The 18,510-nt window shown below is 38.6% G+C and overlaps 1 protein-coding gene and 1 pseudogene across 4 annotated transcripts in view; one reads left to right on the plus strand and one right to left on the minus strand.

Moving 5' to 3' along the window:
* Window positions 1-2,915: 2,915 nt before the first annotated feature.
* The window catches only part of PRCP (prolylcarboxypeptidase), a 75,254-nt gene continuing 59,659 nt past the window's right edge, over window positions 2,916-18,510 (minus strand). For all 4 annotated transcript variants that reach the window (XM_054437904.2, XM_054437905.2, XM_054437903.2 and 1 more), the window contains exons 7-9: window positions 17,785-17,949; window positions 16,920-17,107; window positions 2,916-3,671 (exon numbers count right to left, since the gene is read on the minus strand). In XM_054437904.2, the coding sequence (XP_054293879.1) occupies window positions 3,455-3,671; window positions 16,920-17,107; window positions 17,785-17,949 (570 nt within the window). In that variant the 3' untranslated portion in view covers window positions 2,916-3,454. The remainder of the gene's footprint in view (window positions 3,672-16,919; window positions 17,108-17,784; window positions 17,950-18,510) is intronic.
* On the plus strand, window positions 14,033-15,772 carry LOC129007574 (eukaryotic translation initiation factor 2 subunit 2-like; annotated as a pseudogene).

An 18,510-nucleotide genomic window follows, 5' to 3' on the forward strand; every position in this document is an offset into this window, starting at 1 on the left:
AAACCCCGTCTCTACTAAAAAAAAAAAAAAATAGCCGGGTGTGGTGGCGGGCGCCTGTAGTCCCAGCTATTCCGGGGGCTGAGGCAGGAGAATGGCGTGAACCCGGGAGGCGGAGCTTGCAATGAGCCGAGATCGCGCCACTGCACTCCAGCCTGGGCGACAGAGCGAGACTCTGTCTCCAAAAAAAAAGTTGTATTCTCAATCACCATTTTGGAGAGTCACATACTATTTACAGATAAACAAAGCAACTATTTAACTTCATTTGTCCCATTATTTTCCACGCTTGCTCAACTATAGGTATGTCTTTCTACTACACAAGTTACTGGCATTTTGTTGGATACCTGTGGTCCAAGAAACACTGTGTGATAGATGTCGTGTGATTGAGTTGCCTGAACTGCTTCCCCAATCCTAAGAAGTACACCTTTGTAACCATGTTTTCATGGCCCTGTTCTTCCCTAACCACCTGAGAGTTGTGTATTTGTGAGGTATTGCTCCCTCAGAGGGTCGAGGACACCATTCTAAGAAGTCATTATGGGCCTTGTGCGAGTAGAGAAAAGTAAGCTGGTCTGTAGAGGGAGAATAAAGCAGTCATGGGAAGAGATGCATTAGGCAGGGCTCCCACACTTAAATGAGTCAGGCAGGATGACAGAAGAAAGATAACTGAATTCAAATTCAAATTCCAGATTCTTTCAACTAGGGGCTCTCAAAGTGTGATGCTCCAGCATCACCTGGGAACTTGTTAGAAATGCAGCTTCCCAAGATCCACCCTAAGACATGTTAGAAACTCTGGGATGGGGCTCAGCAATCAGCATTTTTACAAGCCCTTTTGGGTAATTCTGATGCACGCTTTAGACTGCCTATCGAACTGTAGACATCTGACGAACAAATCCAAACCACAGTCTGACAATGGGTCACCTCTGTTGAAAGTGAAACAGAACACAGCAGTACTGATTTTTAACGACTTTCCAGACCCTAGTTCTAGTTCCCCATGGTTCCTGGTAACCCAAGTCCTGGAGCTGATCTTGCAGTTTCAAAAAATTTCTTTTCCTTAAGCTGGTTTTGTGGGCTTTTGTTGCTTGAATCCAAACAAAAATAAAACTGTACCAGTAAAATGAAGCAAACAAAATCTGCCAAAAAGGAGCCCCAGTTCTGCCCCAGTTTTGCCAAAAAGGAGCTGTGAGGCCTTAGATAAGTTCCTTCTCTCTAGGCTACAATTCTATCCCTTACAAAATGATGCAGTTGAACTGGATATCTCAGGGGCCTTCGCCCTCTACTATGCTGGCTTAGACACTGGCTCCTCTGGATAACCTCTTGGCGCTACAGATTCCTTATGAAGGTTCTCCTAAGTTTCTTTAGTTCTACCCATTGACTCCAGGCAGTTAAAGTAACAAAAACAGAAAATAAAAAGCACTCAATTCTTTCTAAGCTCTTGGGAGCTGAAAAAAGTAAAAATAGAAAGCACTCAAGTCTCCATGTCTCTCTTTCCCTGTCAGTAAAAAGTGCAGTTTTACTAGAGGGATGCTTTAAATAATAAGGCTTATCTGACACTCCAATTCTTTTTCACGTTAAAATTAAACTTTAGCATATTATAATTATACTCACTTCAATTAAGGCTGCTATCTATATCCCTAAAACGCATACAGTAATAGGATACAATTATGCTTGCCAAAAAAAAATCTATTTTTTGCAGTTTGTTTCTTCAGAATAATGTAACTCATCCAAATAATCAATATCAAATAAAATGACAAAGTATTTTAAAGATTCTACACAAGGGAAAAACCCTAAAATTGTAAAATAAATTGTAAGAATATCCTCTATTAAGCCCATAAACCCTGCATTATATAATTTCTTAGTTGACAAAGAATAAAAACTAGTATTGTTTTGGCCCTTAAATTCCCACCCAAATAGATTGTTCTCTGATGCTGAAACAAAAATAGTAACCAAATGCTTTGACAGATAACTCATTACAATGAGAACTGAAGGCTCCCAAAATAAGACAAAGATTTTCCTGTATCTCCCAGATGCCAGGGAAAGTAAAGGAAATATTTCAGCTTTCCATCCCAAGAATGAACTCGATATCTGCCCTTAGAAAAAAAAAGTGCCTTAAAAATGATCAAGCTCAAGGTACAGTTTTTTAAAAGCAGAAAATGTTCCCAAGGCAGGGTGAAGAAAAAAAAAATTATTGAGAGAAAATGAAAAGAAACAAGGAGGAAGAAATCTTTCAACAGAGTAGAAACTGTTAGTCTCTCTCTCTCTCTGTCTCTCTGTGTCCCTGAAAGGTTTTGATCCTATTTGTTATCCTAGAAAAGCTCTTCTGAAGAAAGGTCTCAGTGTAAGAACTGCTTGAAAGAAGCCAACCCCTTGGAAATAGGAATGGCTTGGCCATTTATTAATGTCAAATATGCTGCCTGAATGAATTAGTCAGCTTGTCTTTTGGAAGTCATACAGAAAAGTTCTTGTGCACCTGCCTGTTAGTGTCTAACACTTCTGGTTTTAATGACAGCAGTAACAACTATCAGAAAATAAAATTTTAAAAATTTAAAAGCTGAATATTACTATATTCTACTTTTGGAATAGCTGATTCATCAATTTTTAAAGGCTTCTTACTGAAATATAATTAGTGATTACAGCATAAAGCTTGCTCAGATTTAAAAAGACAAAACAGAGTCATTTTCCTAAACTGGCAGAATTCAACCAAATTACCACAAAACTGACCTTAGAAACAAAGAGAAATAGAGCAGAAAAAGGCCAGATTTCTTACTGGCAGTACCACAGTGGCCAACATCCCAGAACTAAGAAAAGCTGCCAAGTGGAAGAGAAAAAATTAAAGGACTTTCCAAAAACAGCTAAGCCCAGTGCACACAGCATTCCCATCAGCCAGAGTCAGAGTGAACTTCAGAAGCAACACACAGGTATAAGGTCCAGCTGTATTATTTATTTACAGCACAGTTCAAAGTCATTAAATCCAGTACAAAAGAAATGGCTCTCACTTCCTGGATTGGCACCAGACATCCTACCAGCTGCAATTACATCATTTTTTATCTATCTTCTGCTTTTACTTTGTGTAGGGTAGGGATGGGGACTTACAAATGGGCCAAAGACACTTCAACCTCAAAACCAAAGAGAAATCTCTGCTTGCAGAGATACAAAGAAAGTGACTCTACCTCTTATGAAAAGCAAACAGGAACTCTACTCCAGTTATGAGGGCCACTGATGGTGTGGGAGAGCTATCACAAAGATTCTTCCTAGACGTGGTGCAAAGACAGTGAGAACCCAGAAAATCACATTCATGGGACAGTTGCTCTTACCGTCATCACCCTCTATTCTATCTCAACCTCGGCCCCATCAAATCTAATGATAAACAAAAGAAGGTAATTACATGTAGAAAATCAAAGTGAATGGGAATGTGGTGGTGTGAACATAAAAGAAGAAACTGAAAACAGTCAAAAGTTTCTCAGTGCTGCTTTCCTGCACTGTCATAGAAATCTCTGATCCAATTCTTCATATGTCTAACTTCCAAGGAGCGGGCTAACAGCACAGACATAGGATCTAAGGCATTCTTGGTGCGGAGATCTAAGTGGTGGGCCCCCTCTGAGATGGTGACTGCAACCAGAGTGTCTGTGATATCCTTAGTTACTCCACCTCCTGACCAGGGGTCTAGTTCACCATTGCTGCAAGTGAAAAAAAGAAGAAAAAATAAAGTTGTTAGTTTTTCATATTGACACTCAGATAAGCTAGAAGAAACCTATTATATGTTTAACACCTAAAATTATAAACTTGTAACCTGGGGGATTTGATCTGAGGATTTAATTTATTATATGGAGAGATGATTCATATTGGAGTTTTGCAATATTCCTGCAACCAGGTGCAAAAAAAAAAAAAAAAAAAAAGAACCAGAGATGATTGAAGGAGGTGTTCCCATAAATCAATCTAGACTGTACTGGGATATGAAATTTAGAAACCTGAATTTCAATCCTGATTTCATTATTCAAAAGTTATATAATGCAAGTTACCTGACTCAGTTTCCTTATCTGTAAAATGGAGATAACAGGCCGGGTGCAGTGGCTCATGCCTGTAATCTTTGCTCTTTGGGAGGCCAAGATGGTGAATCGCTTGGGCCCAGGAGTTCAAAACAAGCCTGGGCAACATGGTGAAACCCCGTCTTCTCAAGGGAGGGAAGAAGGGAGAAAGAGAGGAAAGAAGAAAGGGAGGAAAGAAGAAAGGGAGGGAGGGAGTAAAGGAAGAGGCTGCATTTTTTATCCAGTACAGTACAGTACTTTGGGAAACAGGATGGTAGATCTAAAAAATGTCACCAGGATCTGGAATCTGAAAATTTGGGCATTACACAAAAATCTTCATTTTACATTAGCTTTAAAGTTAAGGAAATGCTACTAGGTTATTAGTCTCAGCTGGTTCACACAACACAATTCAGAATAATGTACAGAGAATCAGTCACTGAAACTGAGTATCTAGTTTCACTGAGTAAAAAATCCAATACAACCACAGACAGCATCCCTAATAATATTTCTGAACAGTTTTGTTTAGATATAATTCATCTACCACAGAATTCGTCCATTTAAAATACATAATTCAATGGTTTTTAGTATACTCAGAGTTGTGCAACCAGCACCACAATCCGTTTTAGAACATTTTCATCACCCCAAATAGAAATCCATACTCATTAGCAGTCACTCCCCATCTTCCTGCCTTGCTCTCAGCCTCAGGAAACCATGAATCTATTTTCTGAATCTATAGATTTGCCTATTCTGGACATTTCATGCAAATGGAATTAAATAGCAGGCAGCCTTTTGCAACTGGTCTCTTTTGCCTGGCGTAATGTTTTCAAGTTTCACCCATGTTGTGGCATGAATCAGTACATGTTCCTTTTTATTGCCAAATAATATTTCATTTATGGATACATCATATTTGATTTATCTCTTCATCATTTGATGCACATTTGTATTGTTTCCACTTTTTGGCTAATGAGTATTGCTCCTTTGAACATTCACATACAAGTTTTTGTGTGGATGTATGATTTCACTTCTCTTAGGCATATACTTAGGAATTTCTAGAATATATAGTAACAATCTATTGATTAGCTACCAGACTACTTTCCAAAGGGACTACACCATTTTATATTCCCAGTAGCAACATTTGAGGGTTCCACTTTCTCTACATCTTCAACACTTATTATTATCTGTCTATTTTAGACATCCTAGGCTAGTAAGTATTAAATGGTATTTCACTGTGGTTTTAATTTGCATTTCCCAAGAGACTGATGGTATTTAAACATCTTATGTGCTGATTGGCCATTTTTATATCTTCTTTGGGAAAATGCCTAGTCATATCGTCGTTCATTTTTTAACTAGGATTACATATCTTTTTATTTTTGAGTGAGAGCTCACACTCTCTTAACTTGTGTGTTGCAGAGTAAGAAAAGCATGAGCTTTGGGATCAGACACACTTTGGTTCCAATCTCAGGTCTGCCTCTCATCTACCTAATCTCATGGAAACAGATTCCTTAGGGAAAAAACTGGCACTGAAATACCTGGATCTAAGTACTCAGCCCATTGCAAGCATTAGATCACTTTCCCTTGTATGGCACTCTTGGCATATCTTTACCCACATACCACTTGAAATCACTTATAGAACATTTTTATGTGTGTCCTTATATTTGTTTAATGCAAACTCCGTTTTGCTGGTATTGTTTACAAAGCCTTATCTATTCTAGATACAAGTCCCTTATCAAATATATGACTTGCAAATATTTTCTCCCATTCCGTAGACTATCTTCTAACTTTCTTGATAGTATCATTTGCAGCGCAAGTTTTTCATTTTCATGAAGTCGATTTATCTATTTTTTCTCATTGTTTGTGTTTTTGGTATGGTATCCAAGAAACTGGTGTCTAACCCACGGTCATGAAGATTTATTCCTATGTTTTCCTCTATGAGATTTATCATTTTAACTCTTATATTTAAGCCTTTGATCTATTCTGAGTTGATTTTTTTGTTATAGTATAAAATAGGGAGCCAACCTCATTCTTCTGCATGCGGATCTCCAGTTTTCCCAGCATCATTTGTTGAAAAAACTATTCTTTTCTCAATGAATTGTCTTGCCACTTTTGTTGAAAATCAATACGCCATACATATAAGGTTTGACTTCTGGACATTCGATTCTCTTCCACTTGTCTATATGTCTATCCTTATGCCAGTATCACACTGTATTGACTGTAGCTTTGTAATAAGTTTGAAATCAGGAAGTGTGAGTTCTTCAAGTTCGTTCTTCCTTTTCAAGATTGTTTTGGCTATTCTGGGTCCCATATATTCCTATATGAATTTCAGGATCAGCTTGTCAATTTCTATTTTTTTAAAAAAAAGTCCAGCTGGAAATTTGACAGAGAGCACATTGAATCTGTGGATCAACTTGAGGAGTATAGTCATCTTAATAGTATTAATTCTTCTAATAAACAAACATGAGATGTCTTTCCATTTAAAGGAAGCAATTTTTAATGTCTTTGTTTCCAATGTATATATCTTGCACTTCTTTCGTTAAATTTATTCCAAAGCATTTTATTCTTGAAGCTATTTAAATCAAATTTTTCCCTAGTATAACACAGTATGCATAGACTGCATTCGTGTTTACAAAGCCTTTCACATTTTTTCATTGTAACAACCCTATGAAGTAGGTTTAATTACAATTCTTTTATAAAAGAGAAAACTAATGCCCAAAGAGGTTAAAAGACTTGCCAAAATCATTTGACTTGGCAAATCTGAGATTCAAACACAGTTCTAAAAACCCTAGTCCAATGCTTAATTTTACACTATGCCGCATTTCAGCGGAACCATGACTGCTGTTGGAAGTTGACAGCTTACACTCTCTTGTGTGCTGCAAAGTAAGAAAAGCATAAGCTTTGGGATCAGACACACTTTGGTTCCAGTCCCAGGTCTGCCTCTCATCTACCTAATCTCATGGAAACAGATTCCTTAGGAAAAAAACTGTCACTGAAATACCTGGATCTGAGTATTCCACCCATGGCATGTATTAGATCACTTTCCCCTTGAATGGTACCTCTTGGCATATCTATACCCACCACTTGAAATCACTTATAGAACATTTTATGTGTGTCCTGATATTTGTTTAATGCAAACTGCGTTTTGCTGGTATTGTTTACAAAGCCTGAAATAAAAAATCTTCAAGCCCACATTATCAAATACATTAAAATAATTCCCATAATTTGCAAAATCATCAAAAAACTTCTCAGCTATAAGTACAACCTATATACAGATGACTACCAAATAATGTATGTAGCCTGGATTGTTCCCCTAAACTTCAGAACCGAAGTTCAATGGTGTACTTGACATTTTTACATGGAAGTCAAATTAGACACTTGGCAGTTCCTGATGCTCCCCAAATGCCAACCGGCTCCTCCTGCCATCTTCTCCATTCTCTGTCAATGGGAAGTCTATCCTTTTCATTGTTCAGGCCAAAAAGTTTGATGTCAATCTTTAATCTTTTTGGTTTCACTCTTTAATTTTCTCATTGTTTAACACACAATCTGTCAACAAATCCTGTCATCTATATCTTCAAATACATCCATAATCTGACCATTTTGTATTACCTCCACTGTACAACCCTGACCCAAGTCACCATTATCTCTAGCCTGTTACTACAATAGTCTTTTAACTGATCTTCCTGCCTCTACTCTTGTCTCCCTACAATTTAATATCAATAGAGCAGGCAACTTGATCCTGTTAAAACCTGAACCAGATAATGTCATTCCTTTTCTCAAAATGTTCCAAGTTTTCCCATCTGATTCACAGTAAAAACCTAAGTCCTTACTAGAACCAACAAGTTTCTACATGATTCGGGCCCTCTGCTCCCTCCCTGATTTCACCTCCTATTACTCTCTCACTTACTAACTCCACTCCAGCCACACTGACTTTACTCCATGTGAAGAAGAACATGCTGGGGACACTTCTCTTTCAAGTCCTTTGCCTTTGGTTAATCCTTTTACACCACCAACCTCATGGCTAGCTCCTTTACTTCCTCTATATCATTTTTTAAAAGTCACCCCTTGATGAAGTCTTCCCTGGTCACTCTAATAAAAAATTTCAACTGTTTTCCCTCCCTATGACATTTTATAGTCCCCTTCCCTGGTTTACTTTTTTTGCCTTGTCACTTATATCCTTCTAACATATTTATAAGTTCTATCTTGTTTCATTTCCTATCTCTCAAACTAGAACTCCATGAGAGCAGAGATTTTTGTCCATATTGTTTATTTCTACATCTCCAAGTTCCTAGAAGCAGACCTGGCTTACAAAAGGAGGCCCAAAAAATTTACTGAATGAACTTAAAAAGTGTCTAGTTGTCTGTGGCCTCATACTGGATGCCCATCATAGACAGCTATAAATACACGTATGCAAGTTCATAAACGTTGTAAATCACTTCAGTACTTTTTATGAGGGAAAGAAAAGTTGATATAAATGATTAATACAAATATAAAGAGACTGACCTTCAGCTGTGTGTTAATAGTGGAAAGAACAATGAATTAATTCAGTAGACCTACGTTGTACATTTTTACTAGCTGCATGACTTTGGGTAAGTTACTGACCCCTGGGAACCTCAATTCTCACTGGATTATAGAAAAAAAATGTTTTTTAAGAAAGATAATACCCTTCTTTCAGAGAACTACTGTGAGGCCCAAGTCAAATAATATATGTGAAAATAAATAAACTATAAATACTACACAAATGTGTGATGTCATTATAGTTATTACCATACTCTGTAAGCATAATAAGTATTACCACCACCAAGAGGTAAATGAATCATGAAAATGTAAATGTACAAATTATATGAGAAAAAAACATTTAGGTACATTAAGTATATGTGTGTTTGTAATACAATCTAAAATTGCCTGTCCTGGCCAGGCACGGTGGCTCACACCTGTAATCCCAGCACTTTGGGAGGCCGAGGTGGATGGATCACTTGACATAAGGAGTTCAAGACCAGCCTGCCCAATATGGTGAAACCCTGCCTCTACTAAAAATACAACAATTAGCCGGGCGTGGTGGGACATGCATGTAGTCCCAGCTACTTGGGAGGCTGAGGCAGGAGAATGGCTTGAACCCGGGAGGTAGAGGTTGCAGTGAGCCCAGATCATGCCACTGCAATCCAGCCTGGGTGACAGAGCAAGACTCCATCTCAAAAAAAAAACAACAACAACAAAAAAAAACAAAAAAAACCAACTACACTCCAGAAGTGTACTTTTTTGGTTTTATTAAAAACAAAAAGGAACACTCATGTAAAATAGAAGCTTTAGTTTTCAACTACCAGGTAAACTTCTAAAGTAAACTACATAAGGAGTTGGATTCTCTTAAATTAACAAATAGTCTTTATCATTATTCCAAATTGACAAGCCCAACCCAGATAGGAAACTCTCCATTATTTGCAAAACAAAGAAGCTATCCCAACAGCCACATAATAAGCAAACTGCATTTGATTTAAAAGGTCATCTGAAATAGCCTAGTGGCTTAGCAACAGTGTTTGGAGTTGCTGAGAGACCTAAGACGCACATGGACTTGAATTTCTTGGTCCTAGACATGTGAAAGCTAAACCAGTCATTGGAAAATCTACAAAAAAAAAAAAAAAAATACTGGCTTTCATGAGAGGGTCTAGATGCCTGGGTAAAATTCCCCCAACAGGGAGCTTCACTTAGTCACTGGCAACAATTAATTTGCCTGAGAAATGATGTTAAACTAACCAGCTCCTCAGGGACTCGCTTTTGGATTTATACTAAAATAACTGAGAATGACTGTTGGTAAAATAATGTCTACAAGGTGGGAAAGAAAATAAATCTCCCCCCAAAAAACAATTGTGGAATAAAAACAGAATTGCTGTAATAAGACTATTAACAGGTAAACAAATGTTTACCGAGTGCCTACTATATATCAGGCACTGATTGGGCATGGGACTTCACAGTGAACAAAACAGACAAAATCTCTGTTGCTTACTTCCACAATAATTTGTTCCTTGAAATAACCCTGTTAGGTACTCATTATTATTCCTAACTAATATGAATTGGCAACTTGCCCAGGGCCATGCAGCTAATTCAGGGAAGAAGAAAAATGGCATCAAGGTCTACCTGACTTCAAAGCCTTAACTGAAAAATCTCCAATCCAACAATTAAAGATTAAACTTCCCAACCAGAAAAGCAATCACACTTGGATTCATGTGAGGCAGCCTAAGGAAAGAAGCCTGGAAACAAAGATTAAGTTACCTTCCACAGGGCTCCTTGGACACTTTCTTTTTTTTTAATTATACTTTAAGTTCTGAGATACATGTGCAGAATGCACAAGTTTGTTACATAGGTATACACGTGTCATGGTGGTTTGCTGCACCCATCAACCCATCATCTACATTAGGTATTTCTCCTAATGCTATCCCTCCCCAAATCTCACCCCCCGACAGGCCCCGGTGTGTTATGTTCCCCTCTCTGAGTCCATGTGTTCTCATTGTTCAACTCACACTTATGAGTGAGAACATACGGCGTTTGATTTTCTGTTCCTGTGTTAGTTTGCTGAGAATGATGGTTTCCAGCTCATCCCTGGCCATGCAAAGGACATGAACTCATCCTTTTTACGGCTGCATAGTATTCCATGGTGTATATGTGTCACATTTTCTTTATCCAGTCAATCATTGATGGGCATTTGGGTTAGTTCCAAGTCTTTGCTATTGTGAATAGTGCTGCAATAAACATACATGTGCATGTGTCTTTTTAGAATGATTTTTAATCCTTTGAGTATATACCCAGGAATGGGATTGCTGGGTCAAATGGCTCTAGATCCTGGAGGAATTGCCACAGTCTTCCACAATGGTTGAACTAATTTACACTCCCACCAACAGTGTAAAAATGTTCCTATTTCCCCCCACCCTCTCTGGTATCTGTTGTTTCCTGACTTTTTAATAATCGCCATTCTAACTGGCATGAAATGGTATCTCATTGTGGTTTTGAGTTGCATTTCTCTAATGATCAGTGATAATGAGCTTTCTTTCATATGTTTGTTGGCCGCATAAATGTCTTCTTTTGAGAAGTGTCTGTTCATATCCTTTGCCCACTTTCTGATGGGGTTATTTGTTTTTTTCTTGTACATTTGTTTAAGTTCCTTGTAGATTCTAGATATTAGCCCTTTGTTAGATGGACAGATTGCAAAAATTTTCTCCTATTCTGTAGGTTGCCTGTTCACTCTGATGATAATTTATTTTGCTGTGCAGAAGTCTTTAGTTTAATTAGATCCTATTTGTCAATTTTGGCTTTTGTTGCCATTGCTTTTGGTGTTTTAGTCATGAAGTCTTTGCCCACGTCTATGCTTGGACACCTTCTTACTCAGCAACCAGAAATGTTTTATAGCTAGTGGTCATGAAGTACACAGAACAGACACACCTATGGCTGTTCTTTTACTTTGGGAGTGCTCTTTCTTCAGAAAAGTAGGAGAATTTTGAATTTTTTAATTACTTAATTTTTGCATTGTATTTCTCATACCTACCAAACTATAGAAAAAGATTTCTTTGTAAAAGTAGACTTGCCACTGCTAAAAGATAAACCAGCATCTTTACACAGTCTTGCCTTTAAACTTTCACATGCCTCTGAAGCCTTCCTGAGCTGTGTATTTCATTCATCATCCTTATCAACAACAGGCACATTTATTGAGCATTCATTATGTGCCAGTCACTGTAGCAGATGCTAAAGATACAGAGATGATTAAGATGAAGTCCCTGCCAGTGATAAATTCACAATCTCATGGGACAGATAGAAACACAAACAGATAACTACCACATGGAGTGATAAGCGGTATTTACAGGTGCTACTAGAAGTAAGGGGGAGGTGGAAAACTATCCTCCCTTATGGAATATTTCTTGGAGAAGGTATGAATCTTAAGGAAAAAAGGAAAAAGAGGATGAGAAAGGACATTCAGGGATCATTTCATGCCAGTTAGAATGGCGATTATCAAAAAGTCAGGAAACAACAGATACTGGAGAGGGTGTGGGGAAATAGGAACATTTTTACATTGTTGGTGGGAGTGTAAATTAGTTCAACCATTGTGGAAGACAGTGTGGCAATTCCTCCAGGATCTAGAGCCATTTGACCCAGCAATCCCATTCCTGGGTATATACTCCCTTTATGTTCTGTGGCCATATCTGTGGAATAGATATTTGCCAGATCTGGGCCAAGTACTTTAATGGGCTAACTCTTTTAATGCATCACAACAACCTTATGGGGTAAGTGGTATTATTATTCTCACTTCACAAAGGATAAAACTGAGAATCAAAAAAGCTTAAGTAATTTTACTCAAGACAGCTCATTCTACCTTTGTATAGCTCTTCTTGAAAGTCCTTTCTTACACTGAGCTAAAAGTTTCTTACATGGAGCTCTAATTCCTACCCACTGACTTTTCTCACAAAATATGCCCCCTTCTCCAATGATGATGATGACAGTGATGATGATGATGATCATCATCATCACTTTGACAATCTGAGAAAGATAACATAAAAAAGCAAATGGATAACTAATATACTTATAAAAGGACTGGAGGAAACTAGCTGAGGTCCCTTCTTGCCCTTCCACCTCCGGCCATGTAAGGATGCTGCCTTAAGGTGCCATCTTGAAAGCAGAGACTGGGCCGTCACCAGACACCAAATCTGCCAGCATCCTCATCTTGGGCTTCCCAGCCTCCGTAACTGTGAGCAATACATTTGTGCTGTTTATATATTACCCAGTCTCAGGTGTTTTGCTATAGCAGTGCTGGTGGACTAAGACAAACCCAAAGGCTTATATTTAGGTCTTTTTCAACTCTCTCAGTTCTTTCAAGTTTTCCTATTTCAAATACCGTAAATTTGGCACAATTTCTTTAAACATCCTAAGCAGACTTATTTGCTTAAGTGTCACTTTATAAGACTGAGCTGAAGAGTATAGTTTTGAAGAATCCTGTTGAGAACAAGGAATACAACATAAGGAAATTAAACAAAAAGTAGTTTTAAGTTTTCCATTAAAGTGTCCTGCCTTTTATTTGGGGACAGGTATCCTGCTGGGTGGAATACTATGCAGCCATAAAAAGGAATGAGATCATGTCCTTTGTAGGGACATGGATGGAGCTGGAAGCCATTATCCTCAGCAAACTAATGCAGGAACAGAAAACCAAACACTGCATGTTCTCATTTATAAGTGGGAGCTGAACAATGAGAACACATGGATACAGGGAGGGGGAACAACACACACTGGGGCCTGTCAGTGGGTGGAGTGGGGGGAAAGAGAGCATTAAGAAAAACAGCTAAGGCCAGGCGCAGTGGCTCATGCCTGTAATCCCAGCACTTTGGGAGGCTGAAGCAGGTGGATCACCTGAGGTCAGGAGTTTGGGACCAGCCTGGCCAACGTGGTGAAACCCCATCTCTACTAAAAATACAAAAATTAGCCAGGTGAGCTGCAGACCCAGCTACTTGGGAAGCTGAGGCAAGAGAATGGCTTGAATCCAGGAGGTGGAGGTTGCAGTGAGCCAAGATCATGCCATTGCACTCCAGCCTGGGCAACAAGAGCAAAACTCTATCTCAAAAGAAAAAGAAAAATAGCTAATGCGTGCTGGATTTAACATCTAGGTGATGGGTTGATAGGTGCAGCAAACCACCATGGCACACGTTTACCTATGTAACAAACCTGCACATCCTACACATATACCCCAGAATTTAAAAATTAAAATTAAAAATTAAAAAAGAAAATAGAATGAGTCTAATAAGTCAGAGGCCTTTTTTTGCAAAGTGGGCAGTGCCACTAGCCTAAACTCAGAGTCAACTTCCAGGCAAACAGCTCTCCTCATCCCTAAAAGCTTTTGGCTATGTACCAAAGGCCAAATTTGACTCTTATTTAAAAGAATTTGTAGAGCACAGTGGTTGGAGAGGTGCTGGCAGGAGCAGCGATGCTGCCAGGGGCCTGGGGCTGGGCTGTCCGAGTTCCCATGTGCTGAGCCCACTTGAGCCACAGCCATGTCTGGGGATGAGACAGTTTTTGATCCTACTATGAGCAAGAAGAAAAAGAAGAATCCCTTTATGTTAGATGAGGAAGGGGATACACAAACAGAGAAAAACCAGCCCAAGAAGTGGAACCAGAACCAGCTGAGGACAAAGATGTAGAAGCCGATGAAGACGACAGTAGGAAAAAAGACGTTTCTGATGTTCTAGATGACTTGAACTTCTTTAATCAGAAGAAAAAGGAGAAAAAAAAGACATTTGATACTGATAAAGCTGAAGAAGTTGTAAAGGATCTTAAGGTTGAAAGTGATGTTCAAGAACCAGATGAACCAGAGGAGGACCTTGACATTATGCTTGGCAATAAAAAGAAGAACGTCAAGTTCACAGATGAGGATGGAATACTAAAGACACAGCTCTAGCCGGGCGTGGTGGCTCATGCCTGTAATCCCAGCATTTTGGGAGGCCGAGTCAGGTGGATCACGAGGTCAGGAAATTGAGACCATCCTGGCTGACATGGTTGAAACTCCAACTCTACTAAAAATACAAAAAATTAGCAGGGCATGGTGGTGGGAGCCTGTAGTCCCAGCTTCTTGGGAGGCTGAGGCAGGAGAATGGCGTGAACCCGGAAGGCGGAGGTTGCAGTGAGCAGAGATTGTGCTACTGCACTCCAGCCTGGGTGACAGAGTGAGACTCCACCTCAAAAAAAAAAAAAAAAAAAAAGACACAGCTCTAGAAGATGAAGACAGCAAAAAAGACGATGCTGTCTCATTCAGTAATCAGATAGGCCCTGCGAGGTAGGTCAGAAAGAGACTGCACATATGAGGAGCTACTGGATCATGTGTTCAACACTATAAGAGGAAAGAATCCAGATATAGTTGCTTGAAAGAAAAGGAAATTCACCATGAAACCTCCACAGGTCATCCAAGTAGGAACCAAGAAAACTCCTTTCATCAACTTTATGGATATCTGTAAACTATTACATCAACAGCCCAAACGTCTCCTTGCATTTTTTTCATTTTTTTTTGTTTTGTTTTGTTTTTATGGTTTTGGGGGGGGTTTTGTTTGTTTGTTTGTTTTTTGAGACAAGATCTGGCTCTATTGCCCAGGCTAGAGTATAGTGGTGCAATCTCAGCTCACTATAACCTCCACCTCCTGGGCTCAAGCCGTCCTGCCACCTCAGCCTCCTGAGTAGCTGAGACTGCAGGCACATGCCACCATGCCAACTAATTTTTGTATATTTTGTAGAGATGGGGTTTCATCATGTTGCCCAGAATGGTCTCAAACTCCTGGGCTCAAGCAAGCCGTTTGCCTTGGCCTCCCAAAGTGCTGGGATTACAGGAGTGAGCCACTGCACCCAGCCTCCTTGCATTTTTGTTGGCTGAATTGGGTACAAGTGGTTCTACAGATGGTAATAACCAACTTGTAATCAAAGGAAGATTCCAATAGAAATAGAAAATGTCTTGAGGAGATATATCAAGGAATATGTCATTTAAGTTATGGGGCTCCACCCTTATGAACAGAGTAGTGCCTCATAAAAGGGCTGGAGGAAACTAGCCCTTGATACATCAAGGAATTGTCAAGGTGATGTCACACATGCCAATTAGCAGACACAATCCTGCAGAAGGGTACCCAACTCTATTTCTTACAGTGTGAAAGTTGTCCTTCTCAATGTTCTGTTGCCAGTATCAACACCAGGCTGTCAGGGGCAAATAAGCACAGCTCCATGCCAAAGCTAACCAATTTGCTAATCACTAATTTTGCAAATTGTGTTGTGGAGATTTGGCTGGATAAGTTTGCCATCAGATTGGATCTACCATTGTATTAAAAACAAGATTAAAAAGCTGCCAAGTTCTTTGGTGAGTAGTTGGTTGATCTGAAATCCTTGCAAGATGCCAATGCTCAAGCTGGTGATATATCCATTGCCTGCTTTAACAACTGTCAGAGAAATGCGATATGGGGTAAGGAGGTGCCTTTTAAAAATCATTCATAGACTTCTGTAAAATGCAAGATAAAGTTTTAACAGATTTTTTTTTCAAAAAATAAAAACTAAAACAAATAAAAGAACTTCTAAAAGAATGACATTTACAATTTTAAAAATAGCTCTGGTTAACAGGTATGTAGTGGTATCTCCTATTTCTATATAGACTTGGGGAAATTCTTGATTAATTCGTTGCTATTTTAATAGCTGACAACCTAATGTTCAACTTAAAACACAGAAATTTTGAAGGCCCAGTCAGATACACATAGAGTCTGCTCAATTAACTCTAATGTGAACTAGTGGCAACTATGTGACTTCTTAAGGAACAGTGTAATGTAAAAAAACAAACATGGGATTTGTAGTCAGACCATGATAGAAAGCTGGCTTTATCACTTAGTAACTAAAACAAAGCTGGATGAGCTTTGGCAAGTGATTGAACACAGTGACCTTCAGTTTCCTTCACAGTAAAAAAGGGGCTATAAAAACTACTTCACAGGGTTGTTGTGAGGATTTAACCAGGTAATTTATTTAAAGTGCCTCATTTAGTACTTGGAACAGAATGAAGTGGGCACTTTAAAAGTGTTGAATACTGAAAATTTTTTATTACCATCAACAACAACATAACAATAATAAGACAAATTAAGAACAACAGATGATGCTTTATTTTGTGCTGGAGAGTTTTTTTAATATTTAAAAAATTTCGTTGCTGTTGATTTTTAAGACTTTCATAAAGCACATTGGTAATAGAGCAAAAAATCCTATCTCTTCTCAGCATCCTATCTTTCAAGGCATAGGAAAACATGACAGGTACCACTGTTGTATTCTATATTGTTATATTGTCCAGCATTTCCCTGGTTGTATTTTTTCAGATATTCTACAAATGTTCCACCAACTGAAGTTTCTCTTTGGACAGCAAAAACTCACCTGAAAACAATGTTTGCGTGTGAGCTGATGTTTTTGCCTCCATACATAGTAGTGATCCAGGAGGGCCTTGGTCTCACACCCCACTGTTGAAAACAGTCATCAGAAAGTTCCTTTAAGTTCCATGAGTGAGGTTCAAACATGTCATCGACACCATTAGTACAAAAGGGCATGACTACTTCTGTGCAGGCCTAACAAGCAAACCAAGAGAGAATCCAATTAGAAAAATGAGGCAAAAAGAGGTTAAATAAATTACACAAAGTCATAATGCTGGTAAGTAGTGAAGGCAGGGTTTGAACTCAGGCAAGGCAGCTTCAAAGCCCTGTTCTTTACTTCTGTGCCATATAATCTCTCATTATTCTTAAAAAGACTTGGCCAAGAAGGCACAGAAGTCAGGATTATATCCCTTCATAGCAAACTGCTTGATTTCACATTTATTATCATATTTAACCCTCAAAACAACTCTGGAAGGAAAGTTTATTATTATTAGTCTCATTGTGCAAGATGAAGGACAAATTAGACTCCCTTTCTTTTATATGTCTATAAAATGCTTCCTTATCAAGATCTATTGAAATACTAATCACTTACTTTTTTAGTACACGAGATTTGATCATGTACTATTTATCTTTGTATCTTTGAAACCTAGAGGAGTGCCTGACACATAGTAAGAACTCAATATATATTTGGTGATTATTAAATGAACAAATGAATGAACAAGAAAACTTGTCCATAGTATCACAGCATAAGGTAACAGAGCCCAAAACTGGATCCAGGTTAGGTGACAAAATCTTGTGTACCCTGATTTTTTTTACAGCACAACTATATCAGTGAAAAGTAAGTTCCACTTGGGGAGATTATACATATTTACCTGATAGCTCCAACCCAGTGTTCCCAGACTGCTAGTTGCTGTCTCTGAAATATTCAGGCATTTCACCTGGCCCGAATAATTGTAATATACATTCAGAGCTTGGAAAATATTCTGCAGCAGCAGTGAATCAGATACATTGGGATTTTTCAGATACTGGCACACTACCTGTCATTTTAGAAAGATAAATGGGGAAAGAGTCAGAATATGAACATAAAATGACAGTTTAATAACACAAAGAAGAAATATGATTTTGATCTGATCATAAAATATTCTTAAGCTACTAACTGCAGTGTTTAACAATTTCTCTCTTGGGCTTAATCCCCTTCATAAATGAATAAACCTCTTCAATTACTCCCTAGGCTATAGAAATAAACCGAAGTCATTTGCATGGTATGCAAAGTCCTCTCCATCTACCATCTTAGCTTCCTCTTTGCTGCCTTTGCTCCAGCCTAGGAAAACCATTCCCCACCACACCAGGCTCCTTCTTCCCCTTTGCCCTTGCTCACCCTGAAACACTGTTTTCCAACTCCTCTCCCACTCCACTAATGCCTTTGAATACCAACTCATCTTTTACAACACTCAGCTCAAATATCACCTCCTCTTCAAGGCCATCCTTGCCTATGTTTCCAAGTTGGGAAGAACTAAACCTCTCCCTTCTTGGTGCCTCCATTATACTCTGTACCTATTTTTATCACAGCCTCTGTAATGCTCTACTTCACTCACTTG

Source organism: Pongo pygmaeus, chromosome 9, assembly GCF_028885625.2.
Source record: "Pongo pygmaeus isolate AG05252 chromosome 9, NHGRI_mPonPyg2-v2.0_pri, whole genome shotgun sequence".
In the NCBI taxonomy this organism is placed as follows: domain Eukaryota; kingdom Metazoa; phylum Chordata; class Mammalia; order Primates; family Hominidae; genus Pongo; species Pongo pygmaeus.